The sequence below is a fragment of the Lissotriton vulgaris genome, chromosome 3_1, assembly GCF_964263255.1.
Source record: "Lissotriton vulgaris chromosome 3_1, aLisVul1.2, whole genome shotgun sequence".
NCBI lineage: Eukaryota > Metazoa > Chordata > Amphibia > Caudata > Salamandridae > Lissotriton > Lissotriton vulgaris.
The window spans coordinates 540792171-540813210 of record NC_141689.1 but is presented as its reverse complement, the minus strand read 5'-3'; the positions used below and the strand labels follow the sequence as shown (position 1 = coordinate 540813210).

General features: G+C 46.2%; 1 protein-coding gene across 1 annotated transcript in view; it reads left to right on the top strand.

Annotated features, from left to right (window-relative positions):
- The window catches only part of TNPO1 (transportin 1), a 1561564-nt gene that overhangs the window by 757170 nt on the left and 783354 nt on the right, over positions 1-21040 (top strand). The window contains exon 10 of the mRNA XM_086960799.1: positions 4324-4492. Coding sequence (XP_086816925.1) covers positions 4324-4492 — 169 coding nt within the window. The remainder of the gene's footprint in view (positions 1-4323; positions 4493-21040) is intronic.

Below are 21040 nucleotides of genomic sequence, written 5' to 3'. Positions count from 1 at the left end.
GCAGACGTGTCGGTGTCTAGCGCCGAAGCTAGCCAGCCTTGCTCCTAGCAGTAAAGCCTGCTGGTCTGCGTGTCTTGTGTTATCACTCACGCGTGTGTCACTACAGCTGGTGATTGATTACCAGTAATGCCCTAGTGCTCCGGAGGGCTGTGACACCGTCTCACTGCAGCGCTATATATAGCACTGAGGTGAGTGTGAAGGTATGACTGGGCTGGCGTTTCATGCCGATGGCATCATGTCGGGCGTGCCAGTGTGTCACGGTGCCTGAGTAATATGCAAATGGTGCCCTCTTAAGGTCTGTGGTTTTTGTGTCTCTCTCTCAGTGGTGTGTCAGTGCCATGTTTAGCAGCGAGGCGAGTGTGGTGTATGCATCACTGTGTCACAATGGCCTGTCTATATATTCTTTTATCATTTTTACTCACCAACCTGAGCTAGAACGGTGAATTAAAAAAAAAGAGCATGAAAGCGTTGTTTTAAAACGCAGCACGAAAGTGCTTAAAATTATTTTTATTTACCAATGGGAGATAAATCCTTAAATAAAAAAAGTATGAAAGCAATGTTTTAAAATGCAGCATGAAAGTGCTTAGACATTTTTTTTTTCCATTAAAAAAGATGACTAGGAGCAGGGTGGAGGACTGGATGGGGGACAAACAACCCGGTGAGCCGAGCAGAAACAACACAGTGGTGAGGGGAAAAGCAACACAATCAAAAGAGAGCAACATGGACCACATGGGGGATGAGAGTAAGCACACACAGGGGACAGAGCGCAACACTACTGTGAGTGGGGAGAGAAGCACAGGGGCAAGCGAAAAGGAGGGGAGATAGCTGGAAAACACATACACTCTCATGGGGCTACAAGCCCCTGTATATTCTTGGTAAGCCCACAATATATCTTTTGCAACCACACAGTTTGCGCTGTCTGTTAGGCTCGAACTAAACTAGGCTGGCCGGAGTGGGGCCTCGCTGCCTTGATCGGTTATTGCACTGTTCTTTAAACTGTAATACTATCTGGTTGTTATGTAACCGTGAACGTTGTATAAAATATAGGCCTTTAATATTTGCTTGGTACTTGGAACACTAATCAGTGACGTTTTCAGGAATCCCATGGATTGCTCTGCCTTTTCCTTTTAATCTACATGTAGATAATAAAAATGTGTACTGGTTAAGATGATTAAAAAAACTCTACATGAAGGCTTTTATTGCTGTAATTTTACAGAGAACACGCAAAGATGAAATGTGCAAATATGTATAGGGTGGAATACACTTTAAAAGAAGCAGAGCTTGCTGTTCATTTTTAGACAGTGACCATTGCAATGTGTTAATGGTTTATGCTGTATTTTAATAATTGTGAAAATCGAAATGTATTTTTTTGCCCACTATTACTGTGGCGTGTTATGTTCTGGCACACATTATTTTGTTTGAGAGTTTGTATTCTGTTACCTTTTCATCTGAACAGAGCAAGTGGATAAAAATTAATTGTGATAATGCTGCACAAACTAACTCAAGAGATCAAAACTATTGTCTGGTCTTTTGTTAATTCGATACTGCTGCACAAAGTGGTTTTAAGGACGAGAGAACGCTAAAATGCAATTCGACACAAACATTTGTAAATGGGGGGCAGCGCTGCAATGCAAGACGTGCCTTTTCTAAAACAAACCGGAGCAGGTTTGCAAAACTGGTCTTTTCTTAAACAAACAGGACAGCAATATCCCTGGACAGGCCCCGCTCATTAAATATTCGTATTTATCTGCCCCTAGCTGGCGAGACGTCTCCACCGAGGGTTTGGGGAAATGGCTTGGTGTTCGGCGATGGATTTTATGTGCATTACTTCATGATGGCATTAGCATGTGCTTTGATCCATGTGTGAAAGGCACCGGCTCGGCTCTTGTTGCCATATCCAGATGGCGGGACTGGGAACAAACCGTGGTGTTTCAAAAGGCTGTCTAGACTGGCCCTGTAGCAGACAGATACCGCCGCCCATCAAATTAGCGCTTGTCAGATTTATGCTAATGGCTCACCAGAACCCTTCCTGTCACTGGCAGCAGCCACGATTTACACCTCCACAGTTATTTTGTCTTTCACTGGGACGGGGATGTGATTTCATTTTTTTTTTTAAGTCTCCCTCCGTTTCTTTGAGCAGGGGTCACAGTTCTGAAAGTGAAAGCGGTGGCTGCGGGTCAGGCACAGAGCTCGATTGATTGGACAAGCTTGCTGGAGGCCTGGTTAGAGGTTTTGTTGTAGACAAAATATGCCCCTCGTCCCCGTTCCGGTAGAACAGAAATATGCGCCGCATGTGTGCGCCCTGGCCGCGCGGAGCTTTCAAGTCTCGCCCCGGCAATCCGAGCTGCGTGCGTTCCCGGCGCGAATTACCTCCTGAAAGACAGTATAGCCACGCGACTGGAAATGTTTTTCCAAGTCCGGGCAGCGCCGCTTTGATCTTGCCTGACTGGATTTGAGGGGCTTGGGTGCAGCGCGATGTTAAGACCGCAGGTTTCTGGCATGGCGCCCGGTCATTCCATTTTCAACTGCACGTAAGCGCCGTCTGTGCCTGGGCTTCAATAAATAGTATCTGCGTCTTGCGCACCTACCTCCGCCTTGTAACGGCTCCATTGGTTAGTGCAGGATTCCGCCCACCGCCGAGATGACGCGCACAGAGGGGCGGAGAAGGAAGAAATCGCGGGAACGCCCACGAATCTGGTACGGCCATGACGGACAGATCTCTGTTCCAATGACTAGCCTCCATTTATGGAGCTAGCCAATGGAACAGAGGGGCGGATTCCCAACCAACATATTATTCTCATTAGGTTTTCACCTTCTTCCAATGGCTAGCCTCCATTTATGGAGCTAGCCAATGGAACAGAGGGGCGGATTCCCTACCAACATATTATTCTCATTAGGTTTTCACCTTCGTGTAAAGCTGCGCAGCGCAGCTCTCACTTAGGCGAAACCTAAAAAGGTGGACCTCGGGGAACATTGCCATAGCGGGCCTATGCATAGCAGCTACCTGGTTTATACTACATCGTTGCACAAAACACTGTTGTGTGGATGTACTAGCACACCAACAATCCAATGTTGGACAGGCTGTACTCCATACGCTTTTTCAGTATATTTTAACATCCACAGTCTAGCCACCGTTTATGGTACGACTGCCTTACAGTTTATGCACAGCATGTGTATCTACAGCCATACATGCCTTGAACAGAAAAGGTTGCTTACCTGGTAAGCATTTGTTTGTGGCATGTAATGCAGTAGATTCACATGTTCCCACCCTCCTCCTGGAAGCCTCTGGCTTTTCCAGTGGCCATTCTTACTTTTCATGCATAGTCATATCTTACTCTTATGTATCACTTCAATCTATCTCCACCCTCACACTTCATGTGGAAAACAATCTAACAGTGGAGCTGATTCTCATGCGTATTACCAGCTAGGGGTAGAGTCAAGCTACCTCATGACTCGAGAAGACTTCTTTGCAGAAAAATAACTGCGTGTAGAGTCAACATTTTTTGACTCTACACACAGTACAGGCTGTGACTGCCTTGTGACAGTGGGTGCTATACAGTGTGCACACAGACCCCAGCTAGTATAAGGGGGGACAAGATTGATGGAGGGACAATAGGCTAGGTGCTGGTAGTTAGAAGGTTCCATGGTCCGTTCTGATTTCCCCTGCGTGAGTCATTACACCTGTCATTAAAAAAAAAAAATACCTCTCTAAGATGGGTGTACGAGATCTTGGAATGGTAAATGTAAAATAAAGTAAACTGCCGTCGCAGCTTCATTTTTGCTTAGATGCACATGCCTGATGACGCGTATCATTGTGGTGTCTTTTTTCTGCAATTAAGATGGCTATTGCCGATAATGAACGTCAGATTTTAGTTTTGCTGATTCTGGAAAGTGTCAAAAAGAATCCTTGTCAAAGCAAAAAGAGAAGAACAAATGCTTTGCCAGAGCATGTTTATGAGTCAGAAAATGTTATGCCTTTTATTTTTAACACCACTGAGCATTAACAAGACTTTCAGCGAAGGATCGCATTAGTTCAGTGAAGGCATTGGATGTAGCAATCTACGGAGGTCAGTTTTTAATAGCAGTTAAAGTACATTTTCTTGTTAATTGGTTGTTTTTTTTACTTTATCAGGTTATGTAAATGGTCTTATGAGATGATTGTCATAAGAAACTTACATTTTGACATTTCTAACAGAAGCTCCCCCCTCCACCTCTCACCCCCTCCAAATGAAAAATGTGTGGTGTTGGTGTCTCGGATGTGTACAGTTTTTTGTGAAATTATTTATCTTTGTTACTTCAAGTTTAGTATGTGTCTTTTTATAGGGTGACGTTGAAGAGGATGAAGCAGTTCCTGATAGTGAACAGGACATCAGGCCACGTTTTCATCGATCCCGAACTGTCGCTCAGCAGCATGAGGAAGACGGTATTGAAGAGGATGACGATGATGATGATGAACTTAATGATGACGATACAATATCGGACTGGAATTTAAGTAAGCATAGTAATAAACTTGAAAAGTAAATTGTTAACTCTCCTAAATGTGGACCTTGAAAAAGAGGACAAGTGATTAACATTTTTTAGGCAAATTAAAATTTGTATTACTTATTTCAGAAAAGGGAGCTTAAATCTTCAGGCACCCTTAGTTAAAATTTTAAAGAAAGACAACCGCAAAAAATCTACATCACACCGTCCAGAATAAAGCTCCATTGTAAGGGGGGATGTTTTGAGATAAACGCTGAACAGGTCAAAACTGAAAACCCCTTAAGCTTGCCAAGCGATGGAGACAAACTCATTTATAAGTTTAGTGGACTGCAGTTTGTATAAATAAAGCTGCTGGGAATAAACACGTTGCTTTTAAAGGGTAGCAGCCATTGTTAGATCACTGCTAGAGAATCTGGTATAAATACTTTATGGGCAACAATTTATTTTACTTTTAAACCTTGAACTGATGTGCTGTAAAAAAACTAACGTTTTTTCAGAGATTTGAAGAGCGTATGTCATAATCCCAGAACCCCTTGACCATCCATTCCCCCTCCCCCCACAGTTAGCAGGAAATGTATCTTTGATTTAGAACATTGTACACATTCCTTCTTCCAGCCAATATATTGCATTTCCATCAATGTGTTTTGGGGACATTTGTTAGAGCATTTTGTATACGTAGCCGCATGCACATGTGTAGGTAGTTTTTAGCCCACATCTGTTGCCTCTAAATATCTTAAGATGACATACAGAAATATTTTGAGCTAAATCCCGTTTTCCTCAAGTTGCCGCCAGCGTTACAAAAATGTGTTTTGCAGTTAGAGCAGATTTGCTTTGATTGATGTACAGTTTGCGAAGCTTGATTCTATTGTGACTGTTCAGTGGGTTGCCAAGCAGTTACTGAAATTAGAGACTGCATTCCTTTCACATGCAATCGTACCTATGATATATGCAATATAATTTTGCTAAAGCAGATATTCTGTATTGTCTATAGGAGTGCTTAAACATGCATGAGAAGCGACTCAATTTTAATACCAACATTCCAACTGTTACTATGATGAAACAATTGAGTACAATTGTTAAACTCACATTGTAGGCAAGAGTACATAGTCAATAAATACAATATCACAATCTTGCCTTTCATTTTGAAAATATCAGTTCTGAGTGGCCTGAGCCACGCCATAAGTACAACACTTTTTAAAGTGAATCAGTTGCTGTATTGGAGAAACTTGTGATTGTTTGCAGCGCTAGCCATTTCAAGCTTCCACCACTTCCAGTGTAAGTAAATGATTAAGACTGATCCACGTTCATTATATTTTTTTTCTTTTTCTATATATTTTTGTGTGCAAGGGAACAACATTACAAATTAAATAAGAGAAGTCTTCATTAAAAAGTACATCAAGACAAATATATAAACGTTTCCAAGAGAGGCGTTAAAGTAAAGTGTAAATCACATCATTGACAAATTCCAATTCCTTCTCGGGAGGTTTCTCATCAAATTATATATTACGCACTTGCGAAGTCTAAGCTTTATATATCTATACTAGAGGGCCCCATATAGTGTTTAACTTTACTAGAGAGCGAGTTCCTTTCACTCGAGCTAGAGCTTTCTCCTTTTTATAAGTTCCCCTTACTAAAACCCCCCCACGTTCATTTTCTTTTCAATTTAAGTGTACATTTTAGTACTAATTGTGTAATGCAGGACGTGTTCTTTGTAAAACTAATACCTTTAGTGAACTCTTATTTTTTTAATATTCATAAGTCAGAATCAACTGCTAGCTACTTACCTTCGTCCTCGTTTTGTTTACCCAGTTTAAAAGCCTAACTTTAAATGTTAAAACCAATAAGTACATTATATGTAACCATTCCATACATAGAAGCATAATATTCCTACCATGGTCACTTTTAAAATGTAATAGCCTTAGGAACTAGGCACCGCTGCTCAGTTTAAATAGCTACACCAGCGTTATTGATAACTAATCTGTCCACCTAGGCATAATGTGAACTCCAGTTATCTTTACTGCTTCTTCAGAATAGTGCCGTCATCCCTACCTATTGAAGAGATGTGTTACGAATGTTCTGAAGTTTCTTCAGGAGTTTGAGTGATGCCGGCGTAGATTGTGCTGCCGTATTCTAGTCTACTGCTAATCAGTGCATGGGTGACAGTCTTTCTGGAATCTGTGAGGATTCACTTGAAGGTCTTTTGGAGCTGGCAAAACGTGGAGAAGCAGGATGATGAGATGGCATTGATCTGGCGGTTCATGGTATGCGAGCAGTTCAGGATCATGCCAGTTTTGTGTGTGGTCTGTGGGTATTGGGGTTTCCAAGTGCTGTGGGCCACCAAGAGACGCCTCAGGCAGATCGGGGGGGGGGGGGGTCTGAGCCCTGGATGAGGACTTTAGTCTTCTCTGAGATGAACTTGAGGCAGTTGTCCTTCATGCAGGTGGTGACAGCCTTCATCCCATCGTGGAAGAAGTTCTTGGTTTGATAGGTTAGTTGGTGAGTGAAAGAATCAGCTGTGTCATCGGAGTAGAAGACGAAGGGGGAATCAGTGTTGGAAGTCTGAGTTCGGCCAGTGAGGAAGGAGCAGATCCATTCTAGGGCTTTACCGCCAAAGCCAGCATCGTGGAGTCATGTGCATAGGATGCGGTGGGAGACTGTTTCGAAGGCCGCCGAGAGGTAGAAGAGGATGAGGGCTGCAATTTCGGTTCAGATTAGTCGAGAAGGGTGCGAACGTGATCTGTGGCGGTAAGGAGGCGGTCTCAGTGCTGTGATTGCTTCAGAAGCCGGATTGAGGAAGGTCCAGGATGTGGTTCGCTTTGATGAACTCTGAAAGTTGGGCGTTGATGACCTTCTCGATCACCTTGGCTGGGAAGGGGAGCAGAGAGATGGGTCTGAAGTTTGTGACGTCCATTGGATCAGGATCAATCAATCAATCAGAGACATTTATAGAGCGCACTACTTACCCGGAGGGTCTCAAGGCGCTTGGGGGGGGGGGGGGGGGGGGAGGGGTGCTGCTACTGCTCGAACAGCCAGGTCTTGAGCTTCTTCCTGAAGGAGAGGTGGTCTTGGGTCAGGCGCAGGTCGGTCGGGAGGGAGTTCCAGGTCTTGGCGGCCAGGTAGGAGAAGGACCTTCCTCCTGATGTCGTTCTTCGGATGCGGGGGACGGCGGCGAGGGCGTGGCTGGCTGATCGGAGGTGGCGTTTGGGAGCGTAGAAGTTGATGCGGTTGTTGAGGTAGCTCGGGCCTTGATCGTGTAGGGCTTTGTGTGCGTGGGTGAGGAGACGGAAGGTGATTCTTTTGTTGACGGGGAGCCAATGCAGGTCTCTCAGATGTTCAGAGATGTGGCTGTGTCGTGGGATGTCGAGGATGAGTCTGGCTGAGGTGTTCTGGATCCGCTGGAGTCTCTTCTGGAGCTTGGCGGTGGTTCCGGCGTAGAGGGCGTTGCCATAGTCCAGTCGGCTGGTGACGAGGGCCTGGGTGACCGTCTTCCTGGTCTCGGTGGGGATCCACCGGAAGATCTTCCGTAGCATGCGCAGGATGTTGAAGCACGACGAGGAGACGGCGTTGACTTGTCTGGTCATGGAGAGGGAGGAGTCCAGGATGAAGCCCAGGTTGAATGCGTGGTCTGTCGGTTTGGGTGCGGTGCCCAGGGCGGGGGGCCACCAGGAGTCGTCCCAGGTGGAGGGCGAGGAGCCCAGGATGAGGATTTCCGTCTTGTCTGAGTTCAGTTTCAGGCGGCTGGTCGTCATCCACTCGGCTACGTCTTTCATCCCTTCGTGAAGGTTGGCTCTGGCGGCGGCGGGGTCGTTGGTCAGGGAGAGGATCAGCTGGGTGTCGTCAGCGTAGGAGATGATGTTAAGGTTGTGTTGGCGTGCGATGGCCGCGAGGGGGATCATGTAGACGTTGAAGAGGGTGGGGCTCAGCGAGGATCCTTGAGGGACGCCGCAGATGAGTTCGGTGGCCTCTGACTTGTACAGTGGTAGACGGACTCTCTGTGTTCTTCCGTCGAGGAAGGAGATGATCCATTCCAGTGCCTTCTCCTGGATTCCGACGTTGCTGAGGCGCTGCACTAGGGTGCGGTGGCAGACAGTGTCGAATGCCGCGGAGAGATCTAGGAGGATGAGGGCCGCTGTTTCGCCGTTGTCCATCAGGGCTCGGATGTCATCGGTGGCAGCGATGAGGGCGGTCTCGGTGCTGTGGTTGGCTCGGAAGCCAGACTGTGAGGGGTCGAGGGATCCATTCGTCTCGAGGAAGGCGGCCAGCTGTTTGTTGACGGTCTTCTCTATGACTTTGGCTGGAAACAGGAGGAGCGAGATGGGGCGGTAATGCTTGAGTTCGGTGGGGTCCGCTGTTGGTTTCTTTAGTAGAGCACTGAGTTCGGCGTGCTTCCAGCTCTCCGGGAAGGTGGCGGTGTCGAAGGAGGTGTTGATGATGTCCCGCAGGTGGGGTGCGATGACAGCGTCGGCCTTGTTGAAGACGTGGTGAGGGCAGGGGTCGGTCGGAGATCCGGAGTGGATGGAGTTCATCATGTGGACGGTGTCTTCGATGCTGATCGGAGTCCAGGCGCGGAGGGTGGTGGTGAAGGGCGGTGGTTCGGTCGTGGCGTGCGTCGGTTGAGTGCTGAAGCTGTTGTGTATGTCCGCGATCTTGTTGTGGAAGTAGGAGGCGAGGGAGTTGCAGAGGTCTTGCGATGGGGTGATGTCGTTGTTTCCGGCGTTGGGGTTGGGGAGCTCTTTCACGATGTTGAAGAGTTCCTTGCAGTTGTGTGCGTTGTTGAGAGGGTTTCTTCAGCAAGGGGTTGATCTCTGCGTGTTGCCAGTCTTCCGAGAAGGTGGCTAAGTTGATGGAGCAGTTGATGGTATCACAGAGTTCGGGGGCGATGGAGGTGCTGGCTCCGTTAAATATATGGTGGTGTGGGCAGAGGTCCGAGGGTGCTCTAGAGTGGGTGATCTTCATGATCTTGAGGGTGTCGTCAGCGATGAGGGGAGTCCAGCTGAGCAGGGTCTGCTGGGGTTTGGTGTTGTTCGGTGGTTGTTGGTGGGGTGAGAGGGTCTTGGGTCTCAAGGCTGTCGAAGCTGTTGTAGAGCTCCTTAATCTTGCAGTGGAAGAAGGTGCTGATGTGGTTGCAGAGGTCTTGGGAGGGTGGGATGTCTGCTATCTCTGTGTTGGTTTTGGCGAATTCTTTGACCACAGTGAAAAGTTATTTTCTAGTGAGGTCATTGGCGTTGATCTTTTCTGGTAGGGCTGTTTTCTTCGTTGTTCCACTGAGGTGGTGGTGTGCAGTGAAAACGGTTATGAATGCTGAGTGATCTTCTGGGGTCTTGCTTCTCCTCCAGCTCTTCCTGAGCTGCCTACAGGTGCGCCAGAACTTATGTAGGGCGGGAGAGAACAGCTGACTTTCCTGGAGTGTCGCTTGCCATGAGCTTTCTTGAGGGGAGCTAGTGTGTTGGCGCAGTTGGAGATCAATCGATAAAAGTTATGTGCTGAGGTATTAGCATCTGCAAATGTCAGTGGTGGGGTTTTGCTGAGGGAGGTTGTGAGTTCTTCGGTGCTCTTGTTCCAACTTCTGCGATGGTAGCAGTGGGGTGGTCATGTATGGTGGGTTTGGTGAAGAAGTGGACCCAGTGGTGGTCAGTCCAAAGGAGCTTGGAGGTGTCGCTGAAGGTGATGTTGTCGCTGGCGTAGAAGATGGGTTCGCGCGTGTGTCTGTTTCTGTGCGTAGTTTGACCAACATATCAAACTAAAGTTTTAATGGGAGCACTGTCTGTTTGCAGAGTAGCAAATCATCTGTGTAGTACATTTCTAGGACTTCTACATTACCAAAATCAAGTGGCAAATGTTTTAATTCCATAAGACAAGATTTAGAGCGCTTAAAATATTGTAGAACGTGTTGAAGCAAGGACACTCCTTTGTCTAACACCAAAATAGATGGATACTTTGTGCAGATTAAAATTGGCCAGAATATAGAAATTATTTCCTGTAGGAATCCTAATAATGTAAGGTTTTCTCACAGCAAGACACAGTCAAGGTGATTGAACACATGCCTTCAGTGAACGCCTACAGTGAAGTGGCACACAACTGGGATACAGGGGGCCATCTGAGTAATTGAACATTATATTTTCATGATCCAATATTGCATTGCGATGAGCATTTTGAAAAATACCTTGGCTCCGGAACACAATATTGACAGCCAATTTTCTTCTCAATTATTTGGGTCCTCTTAGATTTAATTATTTTTGTTAAATATTTTTAAGAAAATTTAAAAATAAAGCAGGGGAGAACACTGCATTTGGTCAGTTTCCCCATTCCTACCGTACAGTGTTTTTGAGATATATTTTGACCCGTCTCGGAATATAGCAGGACCTACTAACCTTGCAGCTACTGGATAGAGTCGTACCATATATCCGATTGATAATAGCCAGCAAATCTTTCTAATCTCAAAGTAGTTTGGGATGCTTGAAAATGTGTCCTCTCCCCTGCACCCTTGAAAGCACAGATAAAATTAACCTGCCTTCCATTAGTGTAATCTACCCAGATTGTCATGCAGTAGACTATACAGCTCTGATATCGGACAAGTAAATGATTTTGTATTCATAGGCTTAACTGACATTTGTAGGACCCAACTCCTAATTTAACTATATTACTGAATCATAGTTTCATTTGAATCCATAGATGTGTGACACTGTAATGTCCACTTTAATGGGAAAAATCTAATTAGCTCCACCTCCATATCTCAGATAGTGGACAAATAATGGACTTGTGAATTTTTTACTTTATTTTATACTGATGCCTCTATACTGATGTAGCCACCCCATTCGTTGAGGAATTTACACATGAATATCTGAAAGGGACAGAAGGATTTTATCTGCATACATGGCAATTTGAAGAGAACTATTCCTATTGTTACACCATATATCGATCAATTGATCGATCAATAGATATTGAGAGAGATATATATATTACCCACTGGCGTTCGCCAGTAGGTAGTTGTAGTTAGGACCTCGTTTCTATTAAAAAAGCGTTTTTTCTTTTGCCATTATGTAATGGGGCTCTTCGGTCAGCTCCTGTCTTGAAAGTTTCAGGGTGATTCGTCAAGCAGTGCCGAGAAAAAAGGGGGGCCCAAAACACGTTTTCTCCATGTTAATTTCCATAGGAAACTTATGTTGCAGCTACAGCCCGTACTGCTAAACGCAAATAAACCAAATTTGGCAGAGAGGTAGCTGTTTGTCCAGAGTGCACTCTTTGCTTTAAGTGGTGTAAATTATTTCAGTCGTTCCTGAGAAATTGAAAAATAAAAAATATTAAATACCTGGTGACCTTGGTGGATCCGCGAACCCTCCCAATCACGAGCTTGTCTCTGATTGGCTGCCAACACTTCATACCCAGAAGTGTTAGCAGCCATATTGTGACTTGTTAGAACTGCGCCAAAAGAAAAGAGGTGAAAGAACTGCGCCAAAAGAAAAGAGGTGAAAAAACAAGATAAGGGGGCAGGGTAGAAACACCCTGACCCGAGGCCTGCTCAGGGACCCCAAGGGACAAACAACGCATTTTTTTCTTCGACAGGATTCACGTAGGGTGCGCGAATCTGACCAAAAAAAAAAAAACCAACAAAGCACGGTGTCCCGTGCTTTGTTTTAATAATCCCCCATGTGGGCTAAGCCTTGGGGGCAATGTAATTACAATTTGAGGAAGCCTCGTGGGGGCATGTGGTCCCCCCGCAGCCCGGGAGACCGCCACCTCACTGAGGCTTAAGAATAAAATGTGTGCAGGGCCTCACGGGCCACCCCCACGTTGCCCCGGGGATCGCCACCATCCCGGGGCTTTAATTCTTATAAGCAAAGTGTTGGGGAGGGGGCTCCTGCCCCTCCCCACACTGCCCCGGGGACCACCACCTCCCTGGGTCAAACATAAATAAAGGGTGGGGGTTTGTTGCATGCCCCTGTCCCCGGGGACCACCACCTCCCCGGGGCTTTAATTATGATGGGAGGGGGGCCGTTTGGCCCTAGGGACCGCCCCCCTCCCCCAGGGCTGGCTTCAGAAATATCCCGGGGTGTCCACCCCTGGGACATTGCAGTTTGCTATCAGAGCACGGCTCCCACCCTGTCACAGCAAACACTGCTTTGCTTCATGGAAGAGAGAGTAGGGTACCTGCTTTCGCTCCATTTGCCGAAATCGGCCATGGGAGGGGTACAGCGTGCTTTAAAAAAATGAACAAAAAAAACAAATTGTCTCAGGCCCTGGCGGATGGGGTCCCCAGGGCCCACATAATATTAAGGGAGGGGGGTTCACACAGCCCCCTTCTAACAAAAAAGAAAAGAAAAGCTGGCATCTCGCCGTAGGCCCCCACCCCTCTCTGCACCACTCTGCAAATGCGCCTCCTGGCGTTTTCCGGGTTTGGGGATTAAGTCCCCTAGAATCTTAAGAGTGCTTAGGGGCCAACTAGCCCACCACGTACCTCCAGTCACCCCACACAGTGGGATTGCTGAGAAGTGGCCGGAGGCCATGCCCCTTTTAACACCATTCTGCAAACATGCCTCTTGGCGCACTGCTGGCGGGGCAATGAGGTCCTCTTGTGTCCTGAGGACGTCCGGGCTAAAGTGGACTTCATCCACCGAACAGCAGTGTGCCAGGAGGCACGTTTGCAGTGTGGTGTAAAAAGGGGACGTGGCCCCGGACCACTCTCAGCAATCCATCTGTGTGGGGCTTACTAGAGATAAAAGGACACCCCCAGAAGGCAAGGGGACTTCATCCCCCAACCAAGAGCACGCCAGGAAACCTGTTTGCAAAGTGGTGCAGAAAGAGGGTGTGGCCTGTGTCTACCTCTCAGCAATCCCACTATCTGGGGCTTACTGGAGGTGTCGGGTAGGCTAATTGGCCCCTAAGGACCCCCAGCATCTAAGGGGACTTTAGTCCCCATCCAAGCGTGCGCCAGGGAGCGCGTTTGCAGAACGGTGGGCAAAGGGGGCATAGCCTGCTATGAGAACTTCCCAATGCTGCTGTGTGGAACTTACTGGAGGTAATAGGAGGGGTAGTTAGCCCCCAAGGACGTCTTTGGGGCCCAACTACCCCTCCTGTTAGCTCCAGTAAGTTCCACATAGTGGTATTGCTAAGAAGTCTTCAGAGGACACGCCCCCCCCCCCTTTCTCCACCACTCTGCAAACGCGCCTCCTGGCACACTATGGGTTTGGGGATGAAGTCCACTTTACTCCTGAGGGACTTTGCCAAGAAGCCCTCCTGGTGCCTCCTGTAAGTCCTACGCAGCAGAATTCCTGGGCGCTGGTGGGAGGCCCAGCCTTCTTTCTGCACCACTCTGCAAAGGCGACTAATAGTTATAGTTATAAATTAGCATTTAAAAAAGCTTTTGAAATTAATTGCAAAAAACCATAGGTTTCAGGGACGTTATAGTTTAAAATGAGCATTTAAAAAACCTTAGAAATTCACTGAAAAAAACCCACAGGTTTCAGGGACGTTATAGGTAGTTGAATTTCACTTGTACAAAACCATCACGGCGCACGACACCGACGACGGACGCGGAGCCGCAGGGGACGCCTGCAGACGACGCCTACCGACGCGCAGGGGTACTGCTACGCAAAAGTTTCCGGATCCAGACTGACGCCTGGGGATATTCTAAGGTAAGGAATCTAACACTAACTAATGTTTCTTACAGATATATCGTTACCGAAGGTAAGTAACTTGTTCTTCACTTGTACAAAACCAGAGAAATTCAGCCGTTATAGTTAGTTGAGCTAACTATAACTCTCGCCTCGCAGTGCACTGCTGATGCACTGTTGATGATGTCACACATCCGGTTCAAGACCGTTTTTGTCCTCCATTCGGTTAGATAGTCTTCTAAATTCGACTGTATTGTTTCCATCAGGTAGTTTATACTCCATATCAAGAAATTTCAATGGATTGGGATCATCAGATCGCCTCCTCGACCGACGAGCTATGCTCAGGTCGATCTTTCCGTCTAACAGCTCTCCAAGAAAATGAGCTGCTAATTGACCTCACTCGGTTTAGTTTGTCCGCAGTGCCACTCCAAATATCCTCATACAGATCTTGCCTGATCAAGAAAGTACGTGTGAGGCTTGCAGATCGTTCCAGTCCATGAAAACTCTTCGCTACTGACATGCGCATTGTCTCAAGATGCAGCGCATAAACACCAATGACACACCCAGACAGCTTCAGTTTGCGAGACTATCAAAATGAAGAAGTGTCCACAGCCCAAGAAGGATCCATCTTCATACACAGTTCTGTTTCTGACTTCGACCAAGAACAATATTCGGAGATGGTGGAATCCTTCCAAGATCATAAATTGTGAGTACTCCGGCCCATGATCTGAAACCTTAAAAATTACCTCCACTGATAAAACTGTTCTAGGGCCACCATTGCACTGCATAAGATATCTTATGAAGCCCTGCCCTCTGGTTTGGCATTGAAAGATCGGCTTTCAGCAGGAGCCTCCGAAAAATCTGACTTTAATCTCCAAAACAGGAGACTTCGAACAGAAACAAAATAAACCTATTTATTCTGAACAGGCACTGAAATCGTAAAACATTCCCTGACCAAAATGTTTTCCTTTCTGGCCCAAAACGTTTGCCGTCAAATCGAAATAGTCTCCTCAACCAGTTCTCGAGGGAATGTCCGAAAAACCCGATCTGAAACAGAAAACTTTGCACATACAGCCTGGTACAAATATTATTGTTCAGCCAGCAAAGCCTTAAGTTTCTAAGAAAGCTTGGTCTTTTCAAGAGGCTTTGGACACTTCCCCACCCCCTCTTAAAAAACAAATAAACAAAGACTTTAGTCATACACAACCTTGCATACATTTGAGCCCATTACAGCCTACTACACCAGCTCTTCTTTTTTCACCATAGTCAAATGAGGAAGACATTTCACCCCATCATCCCCTTCTCATATAGAGGTTACTGATAATTACCTGTTGGCGCATCCACAACCTCAAGATTCTTGGAAAGACTATGATGTCGAGCCACAGGACAATACTGATCCTAACCGCTGTCCACAGCCCTCACCACCGGATGATGCCTTTAGGTTTTCAAAATGTAATTGCTGGGTAGCAGCCTTTCATCTGGTCCCTTTTCATAAAGATCCCATTGGTGATGTTTTCCTGTTTGAGACTTAATAATTTAATAATATTATTTACCAATATTAGAGGGAGTTCTTTGTCATGCTGATGACATTTTTAAAGATCTCTTTAGAGCTCGCATTATCACACAGAGAATAGACAAAAAGTACAAGGCTACACCTTCAGACCCTATATGCATTATCCCCTTCAGTGCTCTGGACGGCCGGGAGCTGTCCAGAGCCACAGCGCTCATGTGCTGGCACCAGAGGGATTTCCTTTTCGCCCCAACAGCAGCTCCCAAGGCTGTTCTCCTGTTTTCTGTGAAATGACGATCAGCGTCCCCGTTGCGCCGGCGTAATTTTGTAGAAACTGAAATGAGCCAATAGGCTAATTTCAGTTTCGCTTTCTACATGCTATCTCAGTCCTCAGAGCACATAGAAAGTCAAGAGAGGTATCATTGGAAAGGGGAGAATCCCTAGTTGATCCCTGTTTGAGATCGCCCCAGGAGAGATATCCCCAAACAGGGATCCACCCACTAGACACCAGGGAGGGGGAGCGGGCCGTTGGTCAAGGACCTTTGCTCCCCCAATTTTGTGGTGGGGGAGGGGTCACTTCAGTCTTTCTTCCCACTAGATCAAGGTATTTTTTGTTTATATTGCTATAGGAGTGGGGCTGCCCAAGATGGACATGACAATCCCCCCTGAGAAATTCCAGCCTTTCTGACCCACCCGGGGGGGGGGAGGAGGAGGGGGGGGGAGGAGGAGGAGGAGGGGGGGTTAGGGCAGCGACAGAAAGCCCACTAGATCCAGGGATTTTTTTTGTTTTGATATAGGGATTGGGGCTGCCAAAGATGGGCATGACAATGTCCCCCCTCCACCCCCAAACAAAATTAGAGTTTTTCTGACCCCCGGGGGAGCTGAAAGACACACTAAAAGCCAGGGATTTCCTAATCTGCACCCAGGGGTGGGTGTGGGAGAGCAGAAAGCCCACTAGAAGCCAGGGATTCGTGTGCAGTAGCCCTTGATCTGCCCCCAGGGAACAGAAGCCCCTAGGCACCAGTCCTTTTTTTTCTAAATAGGGTTGGGGGCTGTCCCCGGTAGGCATATTATATCAATTTCTACATAGTGGCGGGGGATACCCAGAATGGGCAAGCCAAAGCCCCACCCCAAAACAAATTGCCACATTCTTTCTGAACAACCCCCCCCCCCCCCCCCCCTCCCCCCGGTGGCAGATAGGGGAAATAGCCCCTGCTCTGCCCACTATGCACCAGAGATTAAAATGGCTTTTTTATACGTGTGGATGGGGATTGCCTAGAATGGGCATACCAATGACTCCACCACACGAAAAATATAGCCACTGTCCTTCTACTCCACCTTGGAGGGGTATTGGGGCAACTAACCCCCACCCTCACGGTGGCTGAAAGCCCACTAGACACTGACTTTTTTTCTGCAATGTGTTTACCTGTGGATTTTGGGCACTAGCGCAGCCGCCACCAAGCAAAACCTAGCAAACCTGTAAATTTTTTAAAACTAAACACCAAAGGAATATAGGATGGGGTGACTTGTGTGCCTCTCATCAGGTTCTGTTACCCAGAATCCCTTGCAAACCTCCGATTTAGTTTAAAAAAAAAAACATTTCCCTCACTTTTCTGTGATGGAACGTTCTAAAATCTGCGTGGAACCACAAAATTCCACCTACCCCCAAAGTCTTCCAGTGTACCTCACTTGTGTGGGTGGGCTAAGTACCCGTTACCAGCAGGGGCCCAAAATGTATTGTGGAGACATCAAATTACCTATCACAAAACAACCTGATTTTGCAAGGGGGGGCTCCTGGGTTTTGGCCCCGGGCTCGGCGACCATCTAGGGAAGCCTACCAAACCCACACATTTCTGAAAGCTAGACACCCGGGGGAGTCGAGGGAGGTATGACTTATGTGGATTCCTCAAAGTTTTTCTACCCAGAATCCCCTGCAAACCTTATATTTATACAAAGTTTGAGGTTTGCAAGGGATTCTGGGTAACAGAACCTGGTGAGAGCCACACAAATTCACCCCCTCCTGGATTCCTCTGGGTGTCTAGTTTGAAAAAATCTCGCATGGTTACCTTATGTGTACTAACAGTTATAGGGGCCTAAGCGCGAACTACCCCAAATAGCCCAAAAAATGGCTTAACACAAAGGGGGGGGGCCTAGCAGCTAAGGGGTTAAGGGTCGGTTATCACCAGACTCTTAATTGTCAAATGCTAGAAAGAGAGCCAATTCCCAAACTACTGGGGATGCTACTCCACCAGACAAGGAGTCCAAAATAATTGAATCCTCTGACAGATGGGTTGCAGCACAATATGCAAACCAGTGTAGGATAGCTAATAGCCAGGTTCTATTAGCTCGCTGCGATAAGGCACAGTGGGATGAAATGAAGGTGCTCCTCCAACATCTCCCACAAGATTTTAGGAAAAGGGGACAGGAATTAGTAACAGAAGGAAAACTAATTTCACCCAGTTCCATTAAATGTGCACTTGATGAAGCTGATATTGCGGCTAGCAAAATAACAACCAGTATTTTACTTTGTGGTCAAGCTTGGCTTAGGGTGTCTGGTTGTAAGCCAGAAGTTAAACAGGTTGTCCTTAATCTGCCTTTTGATAAGTAAAACCTCTTCGGGCTCCAAGTTGGCGCAGCACTTGATAAAAAATAAATGACACAGATGTGGCAAAATCCGAGGGGTGCTTTAACCAGCACATTTTGTGGTTTCTTATGCCTCCCTTCATTTAGGCAAGGTGCTTGATATGCATCTCCGGACACATCAGTGTCAGACTCAAACCAGCCCAAGCACTGCAGGAACGTAGCATGCATCAATCCCCTTTACTTGCCCCTTGTACCCCCACAGGTGAAACACTATGTGGGCACCAATGGACCCGAAAAGAGGGTGGTAATGTTGAGGAGACACCAAGTCTTCCACCCTTGGCGATGAAAAGGACACAGCTCCCTTCTTTCTTTACGCTTCTGCACCACTGTATAAGGGGAGACAAAACAATCCCTTCATGTATCACTGTAGATATTAACACCACCCACCCTCCATGATCATGCCTTACTACCCATTCAACAACCCCTCTTACCGCTATACTGTGCAGGCTTTGCTTCGTAAAGTTAAGGAGTTCCACGTCATGTAAGTAGCACTCCTCTAACTGCAATGGTGTATTGTAAAATGCAGTAAGTGGGGGGAGCTTTCGCCGCAAAGTTCAAAAATATATTTTAACAAATGAGGGGAAAAAGGTCTTACGCTGATGAAAAACCGCCGCCTAAAAAAACCCCTTCACTTAGTCTCCAAAGGACAGGAACAGAGGACAATCATCCGAAAATCCCCAAAACAAACCCAGCACAGCCTTCGCGGAGTGACCCGAAACGTCACTTCCGCTCAAAACGAGGCCGAAAGTGTAGTGTAGTTCCTAGTTTCCCACTAGGCCCTGCGCATTGGAATAACATAAACAGTAGTATCGACGTGGAACTGCTTATATTCCAGGCCTCCACTGACTATGCTAAACTTAATTGGGTTGTGTTACCAACTAGCTCAGAGGTCACGGGAAACTTTCTTCTCTGCATAGGAAGTGATCAGCTTCCTTGGCACAGACAAGAAGGGATTCAGTTTTCCAACAACCGTGCAACATGCCAACTTTGCTCCTCAGATCAAGAGTCGATCTCTAGGGTCGTGTGAAACAATAGACATAGATTTCACTCAGTCAGTCTAGTGCAGTTTACTTTCACGGTATGTAGAGAATAGAGAGACGGGCGTGTATCAATAAAGGTTAACATTTATTGAACAGTCTTTCTTCTCGTACAAGAGAAATGTATTGCCACAATTGCAATAATTGTTATTATAAAAAGTACGTACAGTAAGATAAGGATTGCGAAATAGAACTGTAAAAGCATTGATATGGTTTCGCCATACAATGGTTTAAAAGTAATAAAACATATATACAGTCATATATACATTAGGCTAACATACTCAACTGGTGCTTCTAACTAAGCCTACCCCAGTGTGCCTGACCTAAGCCTAACACGTGAAAGGGGAGTAAGAAAGTAGCTTTAAGTTAAGTTGGTTTTGCCAAGGTTTGCTTCAAGAATTCTCGTCTAAGGGTTTAGTCAACACCATACCTCTGAATAGAATGATGGAGGATTGGTATCTCCTTCAGGGGTCTCTCTCGATATCCCAGTCACCCGCGAGGGTAAACTGGAAGCGCCGGGACTGGATTTCTCTGCACGAGAAATGCAGCGGCTTCTCTTCAGCGCGTCGAGGAAGGAGGGGTGACAGCGTCCGCGGGCAGCTGGAATCTGCTGGATGTCTTCGCAGAGGGACGGCTGTTCAGCTCCTTAAGCGTACTGCACCATAGTTCGCGCTGTAGCGGCGATAATGGTAATCAGCAGCTTCACCACCACAGGATAACAGGCTGCAGCGACAGAGTGCTAGATTTACCAACACAGGGTCATGCAGGCAGCTGGCATCAGCAACAGGCAACGAACATTGCTTAAGGCAACGTTGGTAATATTTATACCTGACAGGTGCCAGGTTTGACGCAAGTTTGCTGGACATAAGATGTCAATTAAAGATGTCACTAGGAAGTGATAGTTATCAGTTGCTCATTAGAGTTCCATTACTAATCAAAACATAGCAAGCGGGGATTTCCAGGTTTGCTAAGTTTTTATCTTGTTGAAGAACTCGGAGTGTTATCTAGGAATATCAGTTAGTGACTGCTGCTCTGTCATTGCACTAATTGGTCGCAAAGGAAGTAGCAGAGAGTCATGCTGGAATGTGGCTCTGTTCGTGTGAGGCCAGAGATGACTTTTCAGAAAATCGCACTTGAACGGTTATGCCAATATAGGGAATAAATGGATTTATAGCCGAATAGGGGCATAAGGTCACAGTATCGATCAGGAACCTAGATAAACACGCAACACCCACTCCACGTGTTAATGTCCATCAAAATTACTAAAACTAAGCAATCAGATGCATGTGTAACATTGCCCACCCCAAAATACATAAATGCATTCGAAATAGGCGTACTTGTAATACATGGAATTTAGGTACTGTACGTTTTTTAAAGCATAGTAATCATTCAAAAAATTATTGCATATGAAACCAATGAACGATTATGCAAAAGGAATTACACATGAAGTATCTCTGACAGAAGAAAGGCGAGATAAATCATCACATAAAAATGCATTGTAATAACATGTGTGCTAGAGGCTGGTGTAATGTTGTTTGTGTCTCTAGATGTGTTTAGAAATAGAAGTGTGAAGCTTCTGTTCTCTAAGAATAGTTTTTACGTTAAGCAAAGAATTGTTCGTGCCAAAAAAGGTGAATTATTAAAAATGTCCAATTCAAAAAAACAAAATTTTAATGCTTGAACGGGGAAACATAGAGTTCCAAAGCTTATTGCAGTCTTTGTTGATCAAAACTGAAGGCCGAATTCAGAGTTCATGG